Genomic DNA, 18,930 nt, shown 5'->3' on the forward strand with positions numbered 1-18,930 from the left:
AGTGAAATCCTGCAAATGGTGATACAAGCATTAAATTTGGCCCAAATAAACCATAGACATTAACGCTTTAAAAAAAACTGATTGGCCACTTAAATTTTCAATAGGCAACCAGGTAGGAGTCAATGGAAGAATTACACAGGGGTCTAAATTTAAAAGATGCTCCAATCATATAGAAAACTACACCACATTATTTGGCTGATCTTAAAGATTCCAAGTTATGAGGTATGAGGTAAAAGCAGCAAGAATGGTGACAAAGGTCAGTTTCAGTTTGTACAGGGGTCAAAAGTTAAAGTTGCTCCATCCAACAGATGTGCACCAGGCTGGGAAGAGTGAATCTACAATAGCCAAGCAGCACTCACAGTATTTACATTTCTAAATACCCCTGATCTGCAATCACTGCTGCCCTGATTTCACGCAGCCTAATGGCATTATTTGCCAGAACCATGTTCACAATGGCTGCCTCGCTGCTCAGCATTCAAAATTCTGCGTCTACCCCACCGACCGGTAGCCTTTCGATTCTATAAAGAATACATGAAATGTGGAAGAAATTCATGAAATACTGTAATACTACGGATATATCTGTATATACTGTATATACTGTATAAGCAACATTACCTGTTCTCCAGTCGAAAACTCTGACAATGGATGCAAATATGTTTCTATTGAGAACAGGTTGGACTCTTTGTCCAGCCTCTCTAAGTGAAAGACCATGATTTACCACATGATCAATCACAGTTGCCCGAATTTCATCTGTGACTTGAGCCCTTCCAGCTACACCTCCACCTCACACACAGACTCCTCTTCCTCGGACTCCTCTTCCCCTGAGCCCTACCTCTTACTCTCACTCCCATGTGCCTTAGACCATCCATGCTTGCAAGTTACAACACACAACTGGCACCTTTTAAGCCTGCAGACTGATTGCAAATTGAAAAGTTGTGTGAAGCAGTGTCAAAGGTGCTCCAGTGATTTCATACTGGTCAAGACGTTTCTAAGAGATGGGAACATATGGTTTCTGTTTGGTTACCACAGCTAAAGCAATGGAGTTTGGACTGCTTGAATGACATCTGCGTTAACTGATTGCAAAAGGGTGGGGGAAGCGTGTCAAACCAATGACAATGGGTTAACTCATTTGCAAGAGGTTTTTTGCTCTGCTGAGAGAGTGATGATGAAGACTGAGAGGTTACCAGTTTCTTCAAACAGGTCAAAGCAATCAATAAAAACTGTAATAAATACTGATGTAAAAATCATTGCTAAGGCATTGGCATCCCGCTTAGAAAAAATATTGCCATCAATAATACATAAGGACCAAACTGGGTTATTAAGGGTAGACAATCTACCAATAATGTCAGAAGACTTCTCAGTCTCATTGACAAATCACAGCGTAGCAATACAAAGGCAATAGTGGTGTCACTGGATGCAGAAAAAACCTTTGATAGAGTCAGTTGGAGTTTTCTTATTATAGTCCTTCATAAATTTGGCTTTGGAGAATCATTTATTCATTGGATCACAACTCTATATAACTCACCAAAGGCCACAGTCACAACTAATGCCATTACCTCTCAGTTTCACTTTGCAAAGAAGGACAAGACAAGGCTGCCTACTCTCACCACTATTATTTGCAATATTTATCGAACCACTTGCAGCTGCAATATGGCAGAATGTCAACACCAAGGGTATCAACTCTTCAATGTCTGACGATAAAATCAATTTACTGTATATGCTGATGATATCATACTATATCTCCAAGAACCCTCAAAATCACTACAAGACATATTTACACTGATCACTACTTTCTCACAACTATCAGATTACTCTATTAACTGGTCAAAATAGATGATACTTCCTTTAACTGAGGATTCATGGAATCCTTCACCCTCAAGATCCACACTATACCTTTCCCACTGGCAATATTAAGTACCTAGACATAAACATCTCTTCTAAATTAGGAGAGCTGACCCATTTGAACTTCCACCCCACTCACTGACAAAATCTGTAATGATTTGAAACGATGGAACAACCTCCCCATCTCCTTATTAGGACGGATTGCAACTATCAAAATGAAAATTATTACCACAAATGAATTACTTTTTTTCAATGATTCCATTCAAACCCACAGTCAAATGGTTTAGACTTTAGATTAGGCCATGTTCAAAGTTTTACTGGAAAATAAGTCTAGCTACTCTTCAGAAAAATAAATCTCAAGGGGGTCTGGAAGCATCAAATTTTCTACATTATTATCTGGCTGACCAGATACAATATTTGATTAAATGGATCATCCCGATCCAGTCCACAGGTCCTGGATTGAATTAGAACAGTTAGAATGTAACAACATCATACTCTCAGATTTACCCTTTATTACTACTTCCATTAAATGCTATAAATGTTTTAAAAATCCATTGATTTCTTCCACTCTGACTCCCTGGTGCAAAACCTTAGAAATTACAAACTCACAAATGGAAATCTGTATAGAGGCTCCTATTTTACACAACCCGACTTTAAGATCAATAAAGCAACTCTTCATGTCAGCACATGGGAACAGAAAGGAATCACACACCTTCATCACCTATTTCAAAATAACAGGTTTATACCATTTAACAACTTGATGCAGAGGTTTGGAATTATAGGAGGAAATTTTATTCATTACCATCAAGTAAAGCATGCAGTGATGTCAAAAATCCAGCCGCATCAGTGCCTGCCAGAACCACCAATATTAGTGACAGACATCAAGAACCTCCTCCCAATAAGAAAGTTTGTGTAAGGTATATAAGTTAATATCATGCGTGGACACTACTTTTACATTTACCCAGCTTTAAAATGGGGGGGGATGGTTTTCCTTCTCACCTCTGACCCTGACCACTGGACACAAATGTGTAAAAATACATTTTCAATGACAAAAATACCAACTTACAACTCATCCAATACAAATTCTTTATAGAACACACATTACACAATATAAGATGTATAAAGTGGGCTTCTCAGACTCTGATGTTTGTTCAGAGTGTGAACTAAACACCACTGATACCTATTATCATGCTCTTTGGCTCTGCTCACCTGTCCAGTGTTTTGGTCAAAAGTCACTGAAAATTGTCCTCCATCTCGGGATATAGAATTCCCTTAGTTCCTCATTTATGTTTACTTGGAGACACTACAATTATTGAACTACCAACCTAAACAGTCTAAAACTATACTTGTAGCACTGACTATTGCAACAAAACCAAAAAAAAAACAATTTTGCTGAATGGAAAGATAAACAATCAATCAATATTAACCACTTAACTGCTGGGGGGAGTTTGGAGGGGTCCTCTGGCTGCACTGGGGGGGAGCTTGTGTGTCGTGGTGGGCCTTGTGCTTCCTGGCCCCAGGGGTTGAGCCTCGCCTCTGTCTGGGGGCCGGGCCCCGCCCTTGTATGCTCGGTGGTCCCGCCCCATGTTTTGGATTTGGTTGCAGGTGGCTCCTATGCCCCCCGTCCTTGCCGCCGCTCGCATCCCGCCTTCGGGGGCCGTGGTCCTGGTGGTGTGGTTCTGGGCCCCCCCGCCCCATTGATGGGCTGTGCTGGCGCCCTGTGTGCTTCCCTTGGGTATGGGGCTGCTCCCTGTGCCTCCGTGGGGTGGTGGTGGTGTCGGGGGTGCATTCCGGCGCTGCCGTTGGTTTGTCGTCTTCCCCCGGTTGCTCTGGGGCTGCCCTTCCTGGCCCCTGTCATGATCTGGCCCTTTTAGCCCTGCTGGTATTGTTCTTGACCTGTTTATCTTCTATGCTCTGAGCCTTCTGTGTTCTGTCACGTCCAGTTTTCATGGTCATGCTTCGGTTGTAATTGGTTTTGTTTGATTTGTTCTCTGTGTATCATTTGCTTACCACATTTATTGTTTTACTTTACTGCTTATTGTTTTGCTTTCACTCTTGGTCCCTTTAGTTGTTTTATTCTTAGTTTTGTTCTGTTTATCACATTATTGTTTTATGCTTTAGTCTCAGGTTTTGGTTATTTATCTTGTAGTGTTTCTTATCAGGTTAAGTTCTGTTTGTTATTTATTGTGCTTTTCTATAACCTCTGGTTTTGTTTGCTTATCATTTATTTTCTAGTTAGTCATTTGTCTCTGCCCTCTTTAGACTAGTCACAGTATTTCTTAGTTCTGCCCCTTTTTGTTTTGCTCACGCATTATTGTTTGTCTAGAACACATCACGTTATTCTGTTAGTTCTTCTGTCACCTACTTATCTTGTTTGCACCACTTTTGTTTTGCCTTCCTGCACACTCTTGCCTTGCTTCTCTCCTCTTTGTTCACTTCACCACACCTCTTTCCACACACCTGCTTCACATCAACCTTAGTTTGCTCTCTTCAAAACCCTCACAGTTCCACAGCTCATGGCCTGATTGTTGACTTTGTGCACTTTCTCTCCTCTCTTTCTTGTTCAGTGTTGCTCGTGTGTTTTGACTTTACTTTTGTGCTCCGACCTCCGCCTTGCCGTATCCTGAACTCTGCCTGTATTTTGACTTTGACCTTGTTTTGCCTGCTATATACCTTGACGCCGTGTGAACGAACCCTGCCTAGTTTATGGATCACATCCCAGCCTGTACCATGTCTGATACCTCTGCTTCCATGTCTGACTACCTGTGTACCGAACCCAATGCCTGGTTTCAAGATAAAGCCTATTATTCATCACAACCAGCCATGTCTGAGAGTCTGCATTGGTCTCCACTTGTTTCCTGTGTCAGTCCATCACGAGCCCTGACAGCCCCTGTGCCCTTCCGCTGCCCTTTTGTCCTGGTTTCTCCTGGGGCCCCATGTCCTGGTCCCGTTGCCGTCATCGCTCGCGGCCGGCCGTATGGCTTTGACGCGCCAGAGTGGTCCATGTCATATGGAAAGGTTCTGTACTTTAGTCTTAGCCCCAACACACCAGCCACAGTAGTGATCGGATATTTAGCTGTGATCTGGGTCTCTGTGTGTGGATGGATGGTTGTGTGTTTGTGGCCGTCACCACAATTCGGTTTTTGGTGCTCTCAAGGGGATTAACACTCTGGTGTCCTAGATTAGGGTATGGATGCTCACTAATTAGACAACAGACTGTTGTTGTCACTGTTTGTTCATGTGTGGTTGTTTGTCCTGGTAGGTTGTATAGTTGAGGCCCTGTCTCCTCGTTGTCTCACTTCAGTTACTGCCTTCACCACTTGTCGTTCGTTCTTGTCTGTCTTCGTGTTGTTTTGGTGTCGGCCCTTCCTGATAGAAGTTGTCAGTTGACTTTGAGTAGGATGTGAAGGCTGATCAGGAAGGGCGGATGGGGGTCTCTCTCTCACACACACACAAACACACACCACGTTCACTCACGCGCCACATACCTTCTGTCTTACAAGAATAAATTGCATATATGTGCATTAATGTTCATAAATGGTTCTGCCAGTGTGGCATTTACCATTACTATATATGCAGACGGGGGAAAAAAAAAAGACATTTTTCTCTCCTCATCTTTTCTGACTGATCTTTCACTAGTGTAGCAAGGTAAAGTCCGGATTTAAAAGATTTTCCCGCTAGCTCGGCTAACAGGGAATTCCCCTTTGACTGACCTGGTAGAGTTCTGGTCTTTAGTGCGAGCAGTCCGGGGTTCGATCCCACCGTCGTCCCAGCCACAAAGGTCCTACCTGGTAGAGCTCTGGTCTTTAGTGCAAGCAGTCCGGGGTTCGATCCCACTGCTGTCCCGGCCACAAAGGTCCTATGGTCACACTAGTTTTCCATTTGGCTAGGATCAGTAGCATTTTACATTGCTGCCATTCATCTTTCCCTCAATCCTGACTAGTCTCCCACATGCCGCTCTTTGTGCCATTGAGAAACATCTTTACAGCATGATGCTGCCATCACCTTGTCCACAGTTTCTCAGATAGTCACATGACTGAAAAGCCACCGAAAGCCGTTTGAATCTTCCGAATGGTGCAAGAGCTGGGCATGTCACAACATGTCCTGTGAGGCTTCATCACGGAGGCGCTTTTGCTGCACCATCAGCTTTGTGCCGATGAATTTTGCTGCAACTCTTTTCATGGAAAAATCTTCTGTCACAGTGGAATGTGCCGAAAAAGTGCTGATGTCCACCTCTTCCACAATTTCTCGGATAGTCACACAACGGTCCCACAGGACACCTTGAGAGACCCAGTTGTATGCCTTTTCCAAGTCCACCAAACACATGCACAGTGGTTGGTCCTAATCCCAAGACCTTTCTTATATCCTTGCGAGGGTAAAGAGCTGGTCCACCGTTCCATGACCAGGATGGAACCCATATTCCTCCTCCTGAATATGAGGTTCGAGTAACATTCTGTCTCCTTTCTAGTACCCTGGCATAGGTTTCCCAGGGACTCTGAGAAGTATGATTCCTTAATAATTGTAACACAACTCTCCAGCTACTAAGAACAGAGTGAAATGTTAGATGATGGTGAGCTCAAAAAGACAGCCACCAAATTAAGTCAAAAAGCTTACTGTAGTCTTAAAAGTGGTGCCTCTAAAAAAACTGACAGGCATCTGTGTCAGTACAAGGTTGACAAAAGAAGTGACACTTGCATAAAATGTGGTTTTATTTGTTATTTATAAACGCAATTTCATAAAAATGGAAATTTAGTTTCCAGAAAGTTTGTTTTTTACAAAAATACTTCTGGAATTTTATAATTAGGGCCATAAGAACAATATAGTAATAACACAAACACAAAGAGCACACACGATATAACAAAATAGTAAATGGACTAGCTAATAGCTAAAAACAAATGTCAGCCATTGCAAACACAACACCTGTCCCATGGCATTATGGGAACTGACTGGCCTGTGGACAATGCAACTTTTTTATGTTCATTAAAGCAAAAAACTAAAAATTGTGCACATTATTTTAAGGCCATCTCTGAAAACTGTTTTATGAAGATTGATCATTTTACATACTTGTATATGTTTTAAAAAGTACGTCAAGTGGAAGGAAGTGCAGTTTGTAATATTTTGACAGTATTCACCTGCATTTTCTGATTATTTTCATGGACCTTTAACGGTCAACACACAAGTGAAAGCCAAGGGGCCCATGACCACTATAATCCATCACTGTGTGTCCACAAAAAAAGACAAGGATTCCACTTTATTAAGTACAGTATGTAGCATCTACAGGACAAGCCAGAATGTTCCTGTAGTCCTTGGGTAGATTGCAGCTTATTTGGCAGTATACGTATCCGCTGAAGTGCTCAAAATGTTCCTGGATTATGAGGCATTGTCGTGTATGATCTTGGGACACTTTTCTGGATGAATGCAGTAGTTGTTGTGTAGAACTAAACCAGCAGGACACTGGCAACCGGGAACACACGGTTTAAAACAGTGGCTCTCTATCACCCCCAGTGGCACATCGACATTAAAGCAGGTGACGGGACATGGTGGACCGCACTCGTCAAACACAAAGCCTCTCTCCACCGGACAGCCCACAGCTGTGAGAGACAGCAACAAAGAGTGAGACAAAAGACAAAAACAGTGAATTAAAAAGCACCAGGGATTCATCCTGATGTGCTTTGGACCTCTACTAGTGACTGTAAGGAACACACAATGTTTGGCAGTAAGATCGTAAATTTTTGCAGATATTGTGGTGGGTTCTACTTGCAGCCAGAAGGTGCAATCATAACCGGTTATGTGTAGGAATTTTCAATGAGAAAATCACCTGAAAGGTGCACTTACATGAGCATGCCTTTGCTTCAAGACGTCATGGTGGAGAGTAAACCCGTCTTTAACTGGTGCAGACTGGGGTGCCAGTGCATGCTATTGCGCACATAGAATTTTTAAATGTTCAAAAAATCTTTCACGCTCGAATGTCATGCTATGTGGCGCGATCTAATCTCAACATGACGTGTAGCTCGTCAAATGGAGTAAACAAGAAGCGAACAGAGCGAGTGGTGACTTCAGCGGATCGCATCAGAACGCAGCTCGTCTGAAGGATTATAACAAGAAGTTAAATCTGTTATAAACATACTTTAACAGCTGCAGACAAGAAGGAAAGAACATGCAACTGTTTTATCAAGCCAAAGCAATGTAAACAAGACAAATAATTACCTTTTTAGATGGCTCTAAATGCCTTCTGAAGCTTGTTAGGCGCGTAGGCGCGCATGCGCGCGCGAATGGCTCCAGCTGCAGCCTCCTCTGATTCAGGAAGTGACTAGAGCCGTTTTCAACGGCTAATTTACAGAAAAAAATGATTAATCTGCCACAAAATAATTATTTTATATATGCAGCTACCAGCACAGAGCGTGTGGCAGCCGGTAGAACAAAGAACAGTGTCCAGCTGGGAACATAGTGGGTGGGATCGTCACGACGACATTCGTGCTATTGCGTGAAACAAAGGCAAGCTAGTGTAAGTGCACCTTAAGTCGTAACTCCAAGTGGTCAGCTCATTCAAACACCCAAGACCCCAAGTTCACAATTCAAGATGGCTGCCCCAGGCAACGACAGTGAGTGAAAGCTGTTGCTTTTACCTTTGCCAACTAAGTTGGATGAGGTAATATTTTCACCACTGCGTGTTTGTCTGTTTGTGAACAGCCCATGGAGCCTACAATTTTTCATATAGTGTAATGAGATTTTTTAATGAAGGATTCATATCCTGATAAGCATGAACTGATTAAATTTTCAAGGTCATAGGTCAAAGGTTAAAGTCAGGAAAAATCCCTATCCTTTAATATTGAATGTTTTTTTCAAAAATTCATAGCTCTGCATTATCCTTTATCGACTGCCAAACTTTGATCCGGTGGTCTGACCGAACGGTCCCCTCTAACAATTGGTCCCCCCTGCCTTCACTGTGCAGGCGATTCTGCTTAAAACTGCACTCCAGTCATCATATATCTCAGTGACAGGTATCTGAAACTTTTGTACAACAATCATTTCCACATAAATTCAGCATTATTTCATAATAAAAGATGGGAGAACAATCAGAGCGCAACAGCAGCGCGTCTGAGACTGACTCTTTTTTTGAATGAATGAATGAATTTATTCAGCACACACAGTCCAAAACAACAACAACAAAAAAACTTACAACAAAGAAAGAAAATGAATTATATCTTAATTAAACATGCCCCAATCACTCTCATATTTGAAAGTGAGGTGCAGACTGGAACTCACTATCGCCTGACAAATTTTGTTCCGGATCTGATCCGGATTGTGGATTTTTTAATTTAATATTGAAAAGCCCATTTGGTGTACATTTTGCATTATGTCTCAATCAAAAGTGTCTCAATCACTCATTTTTCTGGATTTACCTACACCACCTAAAATAGGATGGAGGTTCCAATTTTATGCATTTGTTATCTTCCAGTTATCAGTCAGAAACCAAGTGCCAAAAAGCTATGATAAATTGTGCATAGCAGAGATAACCAATGTTCTGTGAATATTATTTGAAAAAGATTTAGAAACCGAAAAAGTAGGAAAAAAAAAAACCTGACAACCTCACAAAAACTTTGATTCAAGTGCATGAACTAAATACAGACTCCTGACGTTTAAACGCATCTAATTGAGCTTATGAAAAGCCACTTCTAACAGGACTTTGACCTTGAAAATTTTTACCAAGGTAAAATTTTGTGATATTAGAAACTAGTATCGGCAGAGGCTTGCCCTCTACAGTGCTCTAGTGTTGTTGTTTTTTTTGTCACTTCTTTTATGCGTGTGTGTGTCCAATTTAAGAAGTGCTACACAGATTTTTGACCTCCTGCTGTCTGTGGACATGTTGCTTTGGTGATTTTATGTGTAAAATGCCATGTAATATGTTGTTTATCAACTGGTGCTGCTAATATTGGCTAACCCCGTAGATGCTGCTAATGGCCCTAACTGGCTACACTGGTCCACAAATCCAGCAGTAGACTAAAAGACCAACATAGTCTCTCTACCCTGTACTGTTCCATGAGGACTCTTGGTGGTCCACATAGTTTTTTTGCTCTGTACTCCAAAAGAGCAAAGCACAATGAGGCTTTCATGGAGGCCTCCAGTTTGTTTTACGACTTGCGATGTTGTGTGACACCATTCCCATTTGCAACTTATGACTTACAATTAGAACATGGCATCAACAGTGTTTTGTTTAAATGTGCTTTTTTTTTTTTTTACTCACCACACAGTGATGGACTCCTCCACTGCAGGATGACTCCGGCTTCTCTGCACTGACTAACGTAGGCCTCCAGTGTATCACACAGACACTCTTCCGTATTGGCCCCGCAAGCACAAAGGTCGTACACGCAGGCTGCAAACCACGGCTCAGGGGGTACCACGCGATGGCACGGCTTAAACGTGGCAGATTTAAGGACCTTACAACGGGCATTGGCACTCTTCCTGGCCTGGTAGCCTGCATCCTTACAGGGATCGACCTCCTCACCGGGGTGACACGATGAGTGAGAATGACTACCATTTGTGACCTAAATGTTTACAGATATGCCTTTATATGTTGATTTTTACACAAACTTTCCTTCATTTATTTATTTATTCATTGATTTTCAGACTTCTGTTTGTTTTACCATCCAGCTGTTGCCAAATTCAGCTTCTGATGGGCTGAGTTGTCCGCTGGGCATTTGAAGGTCATCCTGATGGTAGTTGTTGAAGTTTCCACAGAGGCCACAGGTGTGGCCCTTATATGAGCCCGGCACACTCACTTCTAAGTGTGAGCGACCGCTCCACAACACCTAAAGGAAAACCAGAGGACGTATTAACTGCTGACAGATTAAAAACATAATGCAATGCTAAAATACCCTCGGCCGTATGAGCATTGCATTATTTATGATTTGCAGTTGTTTAATTAATTATTAAGATCCTATTATCTTACGTACAGTTTGTAAATGTTCAAATCAAATCATCATTTGTTCATGTTGTGCAAATTAAGGAATATTTGTAGATCACCATCTGTGCATTTGCAGTTATTAATGAGACAAATTTAACTCCATAGGAAGTCAGCTTTGAGTTAGCAGAAGTTAGCATGCACGCTAACACCTGCAAAATGTCTTGTAAATGACTGCATAGGTGTTATCAGGTTCCAAAAACAATATTTTCAGTTTTAAAAGTCTTTATGTCTCACTAGATTTTACATAATATATGACACAAACGAAACAGAGGTTTGAATTAAGTTGTATGAACCTAAGTTTGTAAGTTAACTTACAAACTTAGGTTCATACAACTTAATTCATTCAGGTTTTACCCAGAGGTAACTGGTTTGTAAGTTAATTTACAAACTTAAGTTCATACAACTTAATTCATTCAGGTTTTTACGAATTGTAATGCTTTTTTAAAGTTGGTTAAACTATTCTCTTTTTTCAGTGTAGGACTGGACTTATGATGAACACAGACAGACAGATAGACGGACGGATGGACGCAAAGCCTTCCCAATACCTGATGTCCATATTTGATGGCCTCGGGCAAAAAAACAAACTCTACGGCAGAGAGGAAGTCACAGAAAATCTGACTTTACCTTCAGACCGAGGTTGGTGTTGAGTAAGATGGTGTTGGTTTGGCGCTCTATGTAGATGTAAGGTTCTCTAAGGAATGGCAAAGTCACAACCTCGTCATTCACCTGAACATAAATACAAAAAAAATATCTGACTTCAGTTCTAACATCAACCTTGACCACAAAAATAAATGTATGGGAGTTTGAAACACAAACCTTCACAACCCAATCCTGGAGCAGCTGCACCGTGACATCTCCAATAAATACAGTCACCTCTTTAGTCCAGGACACTCCTTTGCGCCCACGATCATCGTTAGTAGCGTGGATGCTGTATAACCACATACTTTCCACATTAATTCTATATGATTCAATGTTACTATAATATGTGGTTCTGTGTGTGGTGTTGACATTTGATCGGTTCTATTCAAAACCGTGTTTATCAGCTCACCTGAAGTCTCCACCCTCACAATCTTCTGCCAGGATGTAAGTGCATGAGCCCTGGAAGTGCAGCATGCGCCCATCGAAGGTGCGATAATGAGGGTCTCCAAAGGCAACACAAGTGGCCGGATGAGGAAGGCAATGCGGGCAACACAATCCTGGAACAACTGCCAGCATTTCATCCTGAGAGGTGCACACACCCACCCACAGACACCATGCTAGTCAAAAAAATACACCTACAGACACATGGTGGGTCAAACGAGGAATTCAGGAGAGACTGAGGACTTTAAAGACCAATAATAAGTGTCAGATATTTACTGTATCTCTGCAGATTGGTGAGTTTCAGCACACTAAGGCATCATGGGAACATCTCAGTCTGTGATGTAACACTGAGTAAAGAGTGTGTTTGTATACTGACGGTTGCACAGGTGAGGGGAGGGCAGCGTTCACTGTGACAGTGCACGTCTCCAAACACACATGTACAGCTGGTGCACTCGTCCACATCCCACTGTTCATTAGACTGATACACTGTTCCCTGGTGAAGACACGACACTCCAGTTTCTGCAACACAAAATGCATCAGAACCCACGGGGAGTACAATCAGTGCACAAACACTGTGCCGTCAAGATGTGATACCTCGGCATTCATGACAGCATTTTCCCGGAATTTTCACTTGTTTTTGGCCATCCGGACAAACTGCAGGTAAACACTCTTCAATGCTGCACTCGATGTAGCCCATCTGATGATACCAACACAAACAGTACAAATAAACCAATTTGGACTTAATTGTTATCACAGAAGGTGGCAAAAGGACATTTACGGTTTGGTCTCCAGGGCCTATGCTACAATGTTCCCAGAGTGGTCACGATAGCCAGGTAGGAGTGAATGAAGAATTTATACAGGGGTTCAAAATTTAAAATGTTCCAGTCATGATGAAAAGCAAATCATTATTTGTCTGATCATAAAGATTTGTATCATCTTCAACCTAAACTGATTGAGTTATGGCCTTAAAAAAAGGAAAAATGGTGACAAAGGACTACAGCCCCAGTTCCAATGACGTTGGGACGTTGTGTAAAATGCAAATAAAAACAGAATACAATGATTTGCAAATCCTCTTCAACCTATATTCAATTGAATACACCACAAAGCTATTTAATGTTCAAACTGATAAACTTTATTTTTGTGCAAATATTTGCTCAATTTGAAATGGATGCCTGCAACACATTTCAAAAAAGCTGAGGTGTGTTTACCACTGTGTACATCACCTTTTCTTCTAACAACACTCAATAAGCTTTTGGGAACTGAAGACACTAATTATTGAACTTTGTAGGTGGAATTCTTTCCCATTCTTGCTTGATGTACAAATTCAGTTGTTAAACAGTCCGGGGTCTCCGTTGTTGTATTTTTTTTTTTTTTTGACACTTAGTTTTTATTGAATTTTTCACTTAATTATACACACACCACAAAACAATATAACAATAATATAACAATAACAATATAACAGTCGGCTACTAAAATCAAATTCAGTCCTATAATAAGCATTTAAAGTAAACAGGTATAAGAGCAGCAATGAATTTAATATTCAGAGGGAACTTGAGACCAGCCACACATCAGTTTCCTGTAAATTTAGTCCATTTCCCCCACTTTGTTACATAAAGATTTGGCTGCAGTCTGAGCATAAATGTTAATCTCTCCATTTTGTGAGTTTCTTCAACTCTTTTCAGCCAGTCCTCCAGCTTTGGAGGGTCTGGCAGAAGCCATTTTTTGGGTAATTGTTTTTTTGGCTGCAGCACCAAAGATTTTAAATAAGTATCATTTATTGACATTTCCTCAGGGAGATCTCCTAGCAATAATGTCAAAATGGGTTGCTGCAATTCTAAACCCAAAATCCGTTCTATTTCCACTTTAACACCACTCCAAAATCCAGTAAATTTTGGACAGGACCAGAAAATGTGAGTGTGGTTGGCCTCTTTGTCCCCGCAACCTCTCCAACACTTAACAGCACCCACGTTTCTCCCTTGTTGTTGCTTTGGAGTTATGAAAAATCGGACCAAACTTTTCCAACAAAACTCTCTCCAGTAATTTGAGGAAGACATTGCAGATTCACACATATTGTCCCACTGTTCATCTGAAATATCCATATTTAGTTCTTTCTCCCATCTTTTTTTAACATAATCTGTTGATTTGCAGTTTCCATTCAACAAGCCTTGATAGAGTTTAGAAATGATCGATTTACATTGATTATGGTAAGCTTGTATAACCAGATGAATTATCCCATTATTTTCTGACACTTTCACTACTTTTGAAAATATATATTGACATAATTGTAAATACCTAAAAAAATCTCTGTTTTCTATATTAAATTTCTGCTGCAGGTTTTGGAAACTCGGTATGGCATTCTTATTTAATAGTTTACAATATGCAGTTATACCTTTATATGACCAGTTTTTAAAAGCTGAATCCATTTGATTAGGTTTGAACTCTGAGTCAAATGCAGCCCATCTTAAAACTCTTATCTGGTCATATTTAGTTTTTTCACCACCCCAAACCAAGTCGATAGTGTAAAGGAAACCAGCGGATTTAACTCCTTTTGACATGCTTCTGTTAGTTTCTGATCGCCAATCAAAGTTTGTACTGGAATATTTCCACATTTTCTTTCTATTTCCTTCCATCTAGCCTCACAAGCATCGTCACACCACTGTATAACTGTTTTAAGTTGAGCCGCAAGATAGTAGTCATATAGACTTGGGAGGGAAAATCTTCCTCTTTCTTTTTTGATCATCAGTGTACTGTATTTAACTCTAGGTTTTTGTCCTTTCCAAACAAATCTGGATATTTGTTGGCAATGACATAAATAAGTATAATAATCTAGGCAACACTGACATCTTTATCACCTCAATTCTTGCACTAAAATCAAATATATATGTTGCCCATTGTGTGAACTCTTCTTTAATCCTCCTATTTACATTGTCAAAGTTTTTCCTATACAAGTCACCTGGGTTGTGGGTGAGCCACACCCTCAAATATCTAATTGCTTTCTTAGACCAGTCAACGGTGATTTTATTTTTAATCTCTTTTGAAGGGGAATAATTAAAAGTCATAATTTGGGTTTTACCTATATTTAATTTATATCCTGAATAAGTACCAAATATGTCTAGTAAGTCTAGAAGGGCCTGAATGGATTGTTCTGGATTAGAGAGGTATAAAAGAACATCATCAGCGTATAACGCTATTTTGTGTTCTCTTGAATTTATTTCTATGCCTTGGATATTATTATTTCCTCTTATAGCCTGGGCTAGTGGCTCTATGTATAAGGCGAATAAACTAGAGGATAATGGACAGCCCTGACGGGTAGATCTCTCCAGATTTATTCGGTCTGTTAAACGTCCATTTATCTTAATTCTTGCTGTAGGTGCTGAGTATAGTGTCCTAATACTATTAATTGAACTTTCAGAAAAACCAAATCGCTTCAAGACTAAGAATAAATATTCCCAGCTCACACAGTCAAAGGCTTTTTCAGCATCTAAACTAACCAAGTACTGCTTTCTCCTTTTTTGCCTGAATATTGTGAATTATATGAAGAGAACGTCTTATGTTATCTTGAGTTTGTCGGCCACTGACAAAACCGGTCTGATCCTCCTCAATCAAGTCTGGGACAAATGAGTTCAGTCTACTGGATATTATAGATGCATATAATTTGTAATCTTGATTTAGAATTGATATTGGCCTATACGAACTGCACAGTATTTTATCCTTGCGTTCCTTAGGTATTACTGTTATAATCGCCTCTGTCCATGATGGTGGTGTGGTCATTTTCACTAGCGTCCAATTCAGTGATTTTAATAATACCTTCTTCAAACGTTTTATACCACTCGGCTGGCAGGCCGTCTGTACCTGGTGTTTTATTGTTTTTTAGTTTTCTTAACATCATCTTCAGTTCCTTCATATCTATTGGTTTAGTTAAACTTTCATTCTGAGTTTCTCCAATTGATGGTAAATCTAATGAATTTAAAAATATTTTAACATCTTCTAGATTACTTTGTTCTGGTTGTGTATATAATATCTTATAATACATTTGAAATGCTTTATCGATTCCTTCTAAATTGTTTTCTAGTTTCCCTGTTTTGGGGTCAACTATTGCGAATATTGATTGCTGCATTTGTTTTTTATGAATTTTCCTAGCAAGTAATTTTGCTGCCTTTGGTCCTGTTTCGTAATATGTCTGTTTCAAAAATTTATATTTCTTTTCTTCCTCTTCTTTATGAATATCTAAAATTTTTGTCCTTACCTGTCAAATTAATTCAAGGGTCTGACTAGATTGATTCCTAATATGTTCACTTTCCAAGCTTTTTAATGTATTTTCCAGATCATTAAGTTGTTTTTCTTTTGCTCTCTTAATAGCTGTACTCAGTGATATAAATTTCCCTCTTATAACAGCTTTCAAAGTGTCCCATAAAATATTAGGATTGACTTGTTCATTGTCATTTAATTGCAAAAAGTTTTCTATTTCTGCTTTAACCTCTTTTATAATGTTTTTATTATTTAATAAACTTGTATTTAGTCTCCATATTGTCTTTTTAGGTCTTATATCCGAATGAAGCGTTAAATAGATTGGTGAATGGTCTGATATATCCCTAGTACCTATATCACAGCTTTCTATTCTATGTCTATCATTCCTGAATACCAGGGAGAGATCTATCCGTGAGTATACTGCGTGAGGGGGGGAAACATAGGTAAAATCTTTTTCCGTTGGATGCATCTCCCACCATACATCCAGTAAATGTAGGTCATCCAGGCCCTTCCTCAACAATTTACTTTGTGGTGTGACTATCCTCTTATTATTAGATGTATCATTTTTATTTAATATTGTATTAAAGTCACCTGCACATATTAATATACCCTGTGACTCTGAAGATATTATTTCTAGAATTTTTTCCAATAAATGCAGCTCACAGTGTGGTGGAAAACAAACGGAGAGAAGAGTAGTCAATTTACCCTCTACTTTCCCCTGAACCAATATATACCTGCCTTCACTGTCCCGTTTTTGTTTAATAAATTCAAAATGTAGGGAATTATGTATTAGTACCGCAACCCCTCTTTTGTGACCTGATTTAAAAGAACTGTAATAAGTATTTCTAAATCCAAATTTTTTTAATTTCTCGTGTTCTGTTTGGGACAAATGAGTCTCCTGAAGAAACATAATTTGAATTTTCTCCCTTTTTATTTTGGACATTACTCTACCCCTCTTAACAGGGTTGTTCATGCCGTTTATGTTCCATGAAGCTGCTCTAAAATTATTATTAGTCATACCAGTATGCCTGTTTACCTACGCCGACATCACAATAAGAACAAGAACCATTAGAACATAGAACAAATAAAAGTAAAAAAAAGACTTACAACCTTAGGGCTTCGTTCTGCCCTATCCACCCACTACGTCCTTTCCAACCTTGTAGGAGGAACAGACCTATCCAAGATAGGGACTCCTTCTCCACCTGAAGCAAAGTTCCTTCTCCTTTGAGCATAACAAACAATTGTCCATTAGTCCTGATCACCATTAATGTGTTTAATTGACAGGGAGTCAAAAAAAAAACAACAACCTCAAATTAATAAAAAAAAAATAAAATAAATAAAATAACCAATATACGTATATCTGTGTATCTTGAATTTTTCAGTCATGGCACACGTCGCCAGTTCTGTCTTCAATTATTGAACGTGTGAACGCAATAGAACATGCAGTTAGTATGTCACTCTGTCCTTATCTTAAAATCAAGAGAGATGCATAAGTAAAAGCATCTTATGTACCTTCATGTTACAGCCCGCATCTACTATAGTGAGAAAAAAGAAAAAAAAAAAGGCCTCATTATAAAATAAATTATACTTGCTGTCGTTGAAATTCACGGAGCTTCTCGCGTGCACGTTCAGTGTGCGAGCTGTTCACTTTATTCTAGTGTGCACCTCGGGAAAGCGGAGGCTCGTCCTCAGCACCAGGGCGCAGCACCTACACGGGGTATCCCCTCTTCTTCATGTCCTCAGCTGCCTCTGCTGCATCCTTGTACACGCGTGGACCTTCTTCCCAATGGATCCTCATCTTAGCCGGGTACGGTGTTTGAAAACGAATCTTTTCCTCTTTAAGGATCTTCTTGATGTGTTTGTATTCTTTAAGCTTGTTGTTTACCTCCGTCGGCAAGTCGTGCGCGAATGAGATCGTGTTGCCCTCAAAGGTTATCTTTTTTTCCCCATGCCGCTTTTAATATCTTCTCTTTCATGTCGTACCTGAGAAAATTAACCAGGATAGATCTTGTTATCGTGTTATCTCGGGGTTTCGGGCCAAGTGACCGGTGTGCTCTCTGTATCTGCAGATCCATGTCTTCCTTAAAGGAAAGTTGCTCTTTTAAAAAAGCTGTAATGAACGCTAGCATAGCGCTCCCTTCGGCTCCTTCTTTAACACCGTAAATACAGATATTATTCCGATGAGATCTCCCTTCTAAATCAGTGACTTTGTCCTGGAGAGTTTTTTGTTGTTTGAGACAATAAAGCAGTGTGTCTCTCAGATCCACGTTCACTGTCTCGAGCTCGTCCACTCGCTGTTCAGTCTCAGTGAGCCTTATACTCTGGTTACGAATATCCGCACTGACCTCCTCCAGCTTCTGGTTCACTTCAGCCTTAAAATTGTTCAAATCTTGTTTGATATCCCTTTTCATTGCGTTGATGTCGTTTTGCATTTCTTTTATACTGCCGCATAAGTTCTGTATGGCTTTAGCGGTAGATAGCTCGCTTCCCTCGTCTGGCTCTGCGGCCTGCATCGTGCTTGTTTGGTTAGTCTTCTCTTGACTGTCGCTTTTTGGACCCCCTTGTCTCTTCTTTGATCTAACCCCACGCATAATATACTCAACAAAAATATAAACGCAACACTTTTGGTTTTGCTCCCATTTTGTATGAGATGAACTCAAAGATCTAAAACTTTTTCCACATACACAATATCACCATTTCCCTCAAATATTGTTGACAAACCAGTCTAAATCTGTGATAGTGAGCACTTCTCCTTTGCTGAGATAATCCATCCCACCTCACAGGTGTGCCATATC

At 40.1% G+C, this 18,930-nt stretch overlaps 1 protein-coding gene across 3 annotated transcripts in view; it reads right to left on the reverse strand.

Annotated features, from left to right (window-relative positions):
* Positions 1 to 7,025: 7,025 nt before the first annotated feature.
* Positions 7,026 to 18,930, reverse strand: part of kcp (kielin cysteine rich BMP regulator) — a 100,558-nt gene continuing 88,653 nt past the window's right edge. For 2 of the 3 annotated variants that reach the window (XM_034176609.1, XM_034176610.1), the window contains 8 exons: positions 12,482 to 12,584; positions 12,264 to 12,406; positions 11,856 to 12,028; positions 11,624 to 11,735; positions 11,432 to 11,533; positions 10,473 to 10,652; positions 10,088 to 10,388; positions 7,026 to 7,433 (listed from right to left, as the gene is read on the reverse strand). In XM_034176609.1, the coding sequence (XP_034032500.1) occupies positions 7,213 to 7,433; positions 10,088 to 10,388; positions 10,473 to 10,652; positions 11,432 to 11,533; positions 11,624 to 11,735; positions 11,856 to 12,028; positions 12,264 to 12,406; positions 12,482 to 12,584 (1,335 nt within the window). In that variant the 3' untranslated portion in view covers positions 7,026 to 7,212. The remainder of the gene's footprint in view (positions 7,434 to 10,087; positions 10,389 to 10,472; positions 10,653 to 11,431; positions 11,534 to 11,623; positions 11,736 to 11,855; positions 12,029 to 12,263; positions 12,407 to 12,481; positions 12,585 to 18,930) is intronic. The other variant, XM_034176612.1, reaches the window with a different exon arrangement.

Source organism: Thalassophryne amazonica, chromosome 8 (genome assembly GCF_902500255.1).
Source record: "Thalassophryne amazonica chromosome 8, fThaAma1.1, whole genome shotgun sequence".
NCBI lineage: Eukaryota > Metazoa > Chordata > Actinopteri > Batrachoidiformes > Batrachoididae > Thalassophryne > Thalassophryne amazonica.